The 8,271-nt window shown below is 44.1% G+C and overlaps 1 protein-coding gene across 2 annotated transcripts; it reads right to left on the bottom strand.

Annotated features, from left to right (window-relative positions):
• Nucleotides 1-358: 358 nt before the first annotated feature.
• LOC114692835 (sperm motility kinase X-like) lies at nucleotides 359-7,975 on the bottom strand. 2 transcript variants are annotated; one of them, XM_037204736.1, is made up of 8 exons: nucleotides 7,703-7,975; nucleotides 3,340-5,360; nucleotides 2,726-2,816; nucleotides 2,160-2,344; nucleotides 1,683-1,748; nucleotides 1,120-1,317; nucleotides 916-1,020; nucleotides 359-522 (listed from the first exon to the last, which is right to left on the bottom strand). In XM_037204736.1, exons 2-3 carry the CDS (start codon nucleotides 5,325-5,327, stop codon nucleotides 2,783-2,785), a joined length of 2,022 nt encoding a protein of 673 aa, XP_037060631.1. In that variant the 5' UTR covers nucleotides 5,328-5,360; nucleotides 7,703-7,975; the 3' UTR covers nucleotides 359-522; nucleotides 916-1,020; nucleotides 1,120-1,317; nucleotides 1,683-1,748; nucleotides 2,160-2,344; nucleotides 2,726-2,782. The 2 variants fall into 2 exon arrangements, with proteins under 2 accessions (XP_037060631.1, XP_028724692.1); XM_028868859.2 differs by having other exon boundaries at nucleotides 2,160-2,515.
• Nucleotides 7,976-8,271: the final 296 nt, after the last annotated feature.

An 8,271-nucleotide genomic window follows, 5' to 3' on the forward strand; every position in this document is an offset into this window, starting at 1 on the left:
AAAAAGAAAGGAGAGAGAGATACTGAGACTTGTGGTCAACTTGAGTCAACATGAAGGACATTATGCCAAGAAAAATTACCCTTAAAAGAGAGAAACACTGCACATGTGGAGCCAAAAACAAAATTCTCCATTAGTGATAATAGCGGGATGAAGAGATGTTTCCAGGGTGTAGACTAGGCAGTATGTAGGAGGAAGAGGGCAGAGATCTAATGCACAGAATGAAGACCAAAGTACATCATGGAGAATGAGTGCTGCTCTCACCACAGGGAGAAATGGTACATTCAGAAGACAGACATGCTGACCAATTCCACTATCAAAATATTCATATAGATATAAATCAGGACATCAGAGCATGTGCTTCAAATGTACAAAGGAATTTATTGTAGCAAGAAAACAGTCTCTTTATTCAGAGATATTTGTGCCATATATCTTTTTGTCTAGTGCCTGTCTTTCTTGGTAACACTTCTGCAGAGCAATCTTATGCCGAGCTCTCTCAGCATGTCCTCGATAGCTGATCTTCACCTGGATACACAATGCATAAAGTCATCAGTCACTCAGCTCTACTATCTAGGATCTTTCCTTAGAGACTGTCTTCATGGTTCAGTTCTCTAGGTATTGGTTGATATCACTCTCTAAAAGGGGCCCCACTATAAAAAGCCCTCAAATTACTGTCAGTGTTCTCTAGGACTGTCCCTTGCAGCTGGCAGTATTTTTGGTGGAGAAGTGGTGTCCCTACCTAGGTGGTCAAGGGAACAGCTGACTCTATACAGTAGATGAAGGGGATTGAGCAGCACCTCACTCTCACATGGCTTCTGCCAGGACAGAGAGGCATTGCCCTCAGTGAGGTAAGTCTCCGAGCTGCCTCAGACACTGTTCCCCCAAAACAAGGGGTTAGTACAAGAGCCTAGGTGCTACCTGGATCAGTAGACATTTTCCCTTGTTCCTCTTTAGTCCATCTGCTTGTAAGTCTCTGGCCCAACTTCTCTGTCAATCAGAAGAAGCCTCCTCCATCAAGGAGACCTGAAAAAAAGGCATTTTGGTAAGATTACCAAATGCTCAGTTGTCCATCACCCTGTAATCAATCACAACTTCCCCATGGCCTGAGCAGAGGAGCATCACCTGTACGTCCCTCTTCCATCCAGTGTGTTAGGGCATAAATGGCATCTCTTGCTCTAAGCACCATCCAGTTGAAAATGTCCCCTGCTGAGTGTAGTCCCAGGAGTCTCTCAGGTAGCCCCAGCATAGGGTCACACAGGCAGCAAAGGTCTTTCCCAGCCTGCTGCCTGGGGACACAAAGCCTCAGCAACAGCAATGTCCCTACAGGATGTCAGAAAGAAAATAGCTGGGATCTTTGTGTGAGATACTGTTGAAAATAGTATCTTGGGGTGTACTAAAGTGTGGTTTTGGAGTACACTTCAGTCTGGCCTAAGGAGGGGTGTGGATCTGACCCCTTAAATCTCTTTAGGTGTCTCTGAGTTTTCTTAGGAGGTGGGAATATGGCAGGAAACCGTGAGCCACCCAGGGGAAGTTAGAGTGAAATTATTAGGCCAGGAGTTGCCATTTTTTCCATCTACAGATTCTATCCACGATCACGCTTAGAACCAGCTCCATCTCTGAATCCAACTGTCAGACACTCCAGACTTCACCTTGCTTCCACTGAAAGCACAGCTGGTGGGCCTTACCTTGCACAGGAACGGATGCCCTGGGGCAAAATGTGCACCGTGGCATGTGCTGGCTTCACGTGGCTCCTGAGAATCAGTAGAGCAGGGTGGTAAGTGTTTGCTGTGGGGGTGGAGACAGGAACAAGCTGAGTTAGAGGAATTTGAGGCATTTCCAGGAGGGAAATCACATGGAATATGAAATTACCTTGCTTGAATGGGAATCCTCTCCCGTTCAAACACACTTCACTAGTGTCAACTGTGCACAAGGTACATTGGGAGAAGTGTGTGTGTGTGGGTGTGTGTGTCTGTCCCTGTCTGTCCAGATGCAGAGGACAGAAGAGTACATCCATATGACTCAGGTTGCAAAGCAACAAGCAGGTTCACCAGTGACAGTGCTGGGGTGAGTTGTGACAGTGTCTGGATCTGGTGGGGACAGGAAGCGAGCTGTCTAGTAGTTCAGGATGGTGCTGAGAGCCGCACCATAACTAATGGACTCACCTGTTCCTACACACTCTACCTTCCCAAATGAGCACAAGATGGACACTCCCTGCAAAGTCATCCCTCTGTTTCTGGCTCCAACCTGGTCAGCAATCTTCATCTTGAACACATACAAATGGGTCAGGCCTCTGGAGTCCTCCTCTGCTTCCAGAGTCGCTGTCTCTTCTAATGGCTCACAGGTACACCTGGAGACAGGTAGCTGGACTGACGATCTCTCTGTGCGTGGAAGGTCCTCTGAGGCCTGTTTTTCTAATGGTCACAGCACTCCATGGATCCTTGTTTAAAGGACTTCTGGTCCCACAGAGTGCTTCACTTTACTGGCACAATTGTGGCACCACCAGCCATCATGAACCTACCTGCAAGGGAGAGTCAGGAGGATAATGAGTCTGTCAGACCTGCCTCCCAGAATCCTTTCTCAGTTCTCATGGTACAGGCGATCTGAGAAGGGTGTGGCATGCCCCCTCCTCCCCAGTCTTCATCTGCAGACACAGGAACCCTTTGTTCCTAGTTTCAGCCTGTGATAGGAACACAGCTTCCCATGGCACACAGCCATCTAAACTTCCTACCTGGCTCTCTCCAGTGCCCGTGTGCATCCTCAGCATGCTGCTCTTCACTCCCTAGTTTCAGCTTGCAGGGAGCACAGTGCCTCCAACAGCACTTGAAACAGACACAAGAAAGAGGCCTCTTAGGAGAATATGCAGGTCTTCTGCTTGGCTGTGCTGGCCCTGTGCAGTGCTGGCCCCTCAGTCTGATTCCTCCTGAGCGTCTGCCCCCATTGCTCTCTTCACCCACTCTTCTCCTCATCCTTGCCCAGCCTCGGGCCACTATCCTCTGCTGTCTATCTACATCTAGGTCAAGTTTCTCAGGAAGGATACTGTGGGATTTGCTTCCTGGTGTGAGAGTATAGGATCACCTATTCCTGCAATCTGTTTATTTAAAAGCATATCATTTAGTCCAGGAAACAGCGTAGTGAGTAAAGGTACTTGACCCCAAGCCTGGGGACCTTAATTCATTCCCTAGGACCCACATGGTATAAAGACAGGACTGAGTCCTGCATGTTAACTTCCACACATATATAGTAAATAAATATTTTTTTCTTTAAAGAAAAGAACATCATTTAAAAAAAAATAAATAAATAAGAGGCCAAGATACATAAGTGCATTGGAGCCTCTCCACCTACCTGTCACCTTGGCTGCCTCCGTGGTCCTTTAAGCTCACAGGCAGGATTTTGTTGCAGCCTACGCGCTCCCTCTTTTCCGTTGGTAGGCAGCAACATAAACTTCTCAGGCCTTTTATAATCCTGCTCTGTAGGCTCTTCCAAATGCGCTTTCTAAAGGGGGCTCTGGGTGCAGTCTGGCTTCGGCCACTGAGGTGTCCCTGGGGTGTTTCTGGGGAGGATGGGCTGAGGTCTTTTTCTTGTACAATGAGACCCTCATCCTGGGCCTCCTTGCTGGAGAATGGGGGTGATCTATCCTGTGAGGTCATGTTGCTCTTTGAAGCAGCTGTAGCCACACTGCGGGGCTGTTCCCTGAGGTCCTCCTGAGGTACAGTTTGTGGGAGAGATGAGCTGATATTTTTATCTCTCCGACTAGCTGTAGCCACACTGTGGGGCTGTCCTCTGAGGTCCTCCTGAGGTGAGGTTTGTGGGAGAGATGAGGCAATATTTTCACCTGGTATGTTGACGTCATTGCACTGAACTTTCTCCATTGGGGTGTGATGAGATAAAACCTCCTGTGAGGACGCCTTGTTCTTTGATTTGTTAGGGCCAGCTTTGGACATATCCAGGGATAATTTACTAGAATAAGTTTCCAGTGCTGAAGACATTCTGGTACATATTTCATCAGAGGTGTTAATAGTGCTCACTGTATCCCCCCAAGTGCTATTCATGAAGTTAGCCTCGTGTACACGATGGGGGCAGATTCTGGGAACTGGGGCTATTTTCTTGTTAGGGCAGTTCACGGTGGGAGGCATACTGTTCCGTGTTCTCCCCTTTTTGTCGTTCTCAGGACTCTCAGGTAGAGTGGGCAAAATGGAAAAAGTGGGAAGGATAGGGACACTAGATCCCCTCTTTAGAGCCACTTTAGGTATTGTGGGAAGGCCTGTAACGTTCAAAATTCTAGAAGACTGCTTGGGCTGAAGATCTTTTATCAAGTCGTCTTGCCAGGGTGACTGCTGCCTAAGGATCAAGTAGGTGGCCATCACCTGATCAAACTTCTTCTCCTGTAAAGATTCCATTATCTCTCCTTGCTTATAACCCATGACGCCCATGATGACCATCACAGTGGGGTCTGGGTAGCTGTCTTCATTGTTCTCTCTAAAGGGTTTGGGAGAACCTTCACTGCCATGCTTTAGCCATTGAAAGCCTACAACGTCATCTATTCTTGGTCTTTGTCCAGGATTTACAGTTAACAACTTAGCAATAACATCCCAAAGCTCTGGCGACAACTTGAATTCAAGAGAGTACTTTCCTGACAAGATTTTGTCCTTTAGTATTCCAAAGGTAGTTCCCTTGAAAGGGAGGCACCCTGTTGACATAAAGTAGAGAACAACCCCCAAACTCCAGATGTCGATTGCTTGGCCATCGTAGCCTCCACCTTCAAAGAGTTCTGGGGCACAATAAGGAAGGGTCCCACAGAAATATGCTAGCTTCTGCCCCATGGTAAGCTTGGTGCCCAGCCCAAAATCACTGAGTTTTATATTGCCTTTGCCATCCACTAAAATATTTTCGGGCTTTAGATCCCTGTGAGCAATCCCTTTCCTGTGACAATACTGGAGGGCACACACCATCTGTTTAAATACCTTACGGGATTCCTCCTCCTGTAGGTAGCCAAACTCCACAATCCTGTTCATTAGCTCTCCCCCTGTGGCATGTTCCATAACCATGTAAGTGTTATTTGTGGTGTCGATTATGTGTAAAAGTTTAATAATATTGGGATGGTCTAGAGATTTCATTATTTCAATTTCTGATTTGATGAAGCTCTTCCTTGTGCCTTTTGGAAGAACTTTTACTGCTACACTTGTCTGGGTGAGTAGATGGCTAGCCAATTTTACTTCTCCGAATGCTCCTCGGCCAAGGGTCTTTAGGATTTTATAGTGCTTCGTTAAAGCCTCTTCATCAAAGGAGTTGTACTGTAGGACTTTGCCTTGAGCCATTTCCCACTTCTTCATCTTTGTTGATATAAATGCTTGTACCAACACGAACTAGTGATGCAAGATAAAAATTAATCAAAAGTGGGTCTAGGAGAAACATTTATAGCTATAAATTCTTGCAGTTAAAAATATGATGGATGTCCAAAATAACCTAATGATGCATGTCAAGGTCATAGGAAAACAAGAACAAGCCAAAACCCAAAGAAATAGAAGAAATGCTCAAATCCAGAGCAGAAATTGGTGAAATGGAAACTAAAATAATATGAAGACCAATGTAACAAAGACTTGATTATTTTAAGAATAAATATAACTGATAAAATCTTAACCAAAATAATGAATAGAAAAATTTAAGATACAAGTTAATAATATTAGAGATAAAATAAGAAACTAATAGAAAAATTTAAGATACAAGTTAATACTATGGGAGACAAAATAACATGGTGTTACCAGAGATACAACTGAAATCCAGACATCTAGACAATCACTAGGGAATGTTTTTTAAATGTTCCAGTGAATTGGAAAAATCTAGAATAAACGTCTAGACTCACATTAGCTACCAAAACTCAACTAAGAAGATATAAAACACCTAAACTGAAAGACTGTCAGAGTCAGAGGCAGTGGATGACAATACAAACTGTTTTCTGGACAGAGCAGGGCAGTTGCTCATCTGAGTTTACAGCATTGTGACCTGCTTAAGCAGCTCACTCCAGACAAATATTTCTCCATGAAGAGGGTAGGTAGGACAAGAAGTCACACTCCTGATGAGCTATTGACAACTGATAGATTCCAGGGGAGGGAGAACACATTTTAAGGGTGTGGCTCCTGGTAGGTGGGACCAACCACTTTCTAGTGGAAGGCCATATATCCAAGAGTATAAGGATAACAGAAACTGTACTTGATGGTGAAAAACAAAACAAAAAGACACAAATATGGGTGGTAGGAAAGGGAATATAGAAGATCTAGGAGGAATTGGAGGAAGAGATAAACATGACCAAAATATATTGAATGAAATTCTCAAAGAACTAATTTAAAACAGAAAGAATAGCAACAAAATTGAAATAGTAATTTAAAATAGTCTCTTAACAAACAAAAAAGTCCAGGGCCAGACAAACTCATTGGTGATTTCTATCAGACCTTTAAAGAAGAATTTACACCTGTGGTGATGTTTTGTTTGTGATCTAAAAAATAAAGCTTGCCTGAAGATCAGAGTGTGGAGTTAAGCCACTAGTTAGCCACAGAGGCCAGGTGTTGAAGGCTCACACTTTTAATCCCAGCAGTCAGGAGGCAGAGGCAGATGGATTTCTGCGAGTTCAAGGCCATTCTGAGCTACATGAGATTGATCCAGTCTAAAAGAAAAACAGAGCCAGCTGGTGATGGCTCACACTTTTAATTCCAGTACTAGAAAGGTGGAGACAGGAAGGGAAATGGCTGGGCAGAGAGAGGTGGGAGGAGACAGGAGCTCACTGCATTCAGTCTGAGGATTCCTGGAGACAGAATATTGCACACTTTCAGTCTGAGGATGGCTAGAGTTAAGAAGTCTCTCTAGTGGCTGGCTTTTTTGTCTTAATGATCTTCAGGAAAGCTTTGTTAGACAAAATATCACCAAGATACCAATGCTTCTCAGACGATTGTATGAAATGAAAAGGGAAGGATGCTTCCAGATTCATCCTAGAAGCCTGTATTACTCAGGTACCAAAATCAGGTGGATACAGTAACAAGAGGAAGGTATAATTAACGTCCTTGTAAACACAGATGCAACAGTCCTTAGAGTACTTAATATTTTACACAAACTTCAACAGCCCTTAAAAGGACCATACTTCATGATGAAGATGGGTTCACCCAGTCATGTAAGGGCTGTAACATATGCCAACTGATTAGCAATGTTGTGCAGAAACAGAAGGGCAAGAATCAAATACTCAGCCGAAAAGAGTGAAATTGTCATTTTTTCAGGGGGAAAATGCATGGACCTGGAAATCATGGTGTTGTGTATAACAAGCCAGTCCCACAAAGACATTTGTTTTCAAATCTTGGATCTCAGGTTGGGGAGCAGACCTGATAGTAAAAGGGAGTATTAGAGATGTGAAGGAGGAAGAGGAGGTAAGTATATAGAGTAGGTGACTATTATCAAAGTACATTATGTGCAGATACAGAAATGTTACAGTGAATATTTTTTACTTTTTATGCTTAGTATTTACTAACAAAATCTTTAAAAAGTAAAAAGAGAAAGAAAGTGAGTAGTTAGAAAAAGAAAAATGGAAGATTGTTAACAAAGAAAATTTAAAATATGTAAAAAATTAATTTCTGAAACCAGAAACATAAATTACAAAAAATAAAATGAAAAACTAAAACCAATACCCCCAAAGCACAACCAGCAAAGTGAGAGGAAAACTCACTCTGTCAAGTACAACAAGTCACCAGCATCCGAGTCCAAAACTTCACCAATATCCAGGTCCAAAACTTTCATCCACGTCTAAGTCCCACAGATCACCACCCAACAGCTCTCTGTACTAGAAGGACAAAACCCAGCCCTAGGCAGTGTGTTATATGCTCAGGTTTCAGTCATTCCTCACAGTGGCTCCTTGTGAGGTCAGAGCAAGCCATGGACCAATGAGGGATGGGCACACTCCTGTCAAAGGACTGTGTTAGCTACTCTGCAGTCACTGCTACCAAGTGCCCCACAGAAAGTAACATAAGGAAGGGTTCCTTTCTGCTCACACTTTGTGAGAACAGGGAAAGCATGGTAGCAGGAATAGTTGGTGTTAGCATGTGGCTGCTTACACTGTACTTGTGGTCACCCCACCTCCAACACCAGGCTAACAAACTGCTTCCTGGAGCTAGGCCCCCCACTAAAGCTAGGCCCCAACTTCCCAAGACAATCACCTGCTGGAGAGCACAAGTTCAAACACAAAAATGTCTACATGGGACATTTCACAAGCATACCCTAGGAAGGACTGGCTCCACT

Source organism: Peromyscus leucopus, chromosome 4 (assembly GCF_004664715.2).
Source record: "Peromyscus leucopus breed LL Stock chromosome 4, UCI_PerLeu_2.1, whole genome shotgun sequence".
Taxonomy (NCBI): Eukaryota; Metazoa; Chordata; class Mammalia; order Rodentia; family Cricetidae; genus Peromyscus; species Peromyscus leucopus.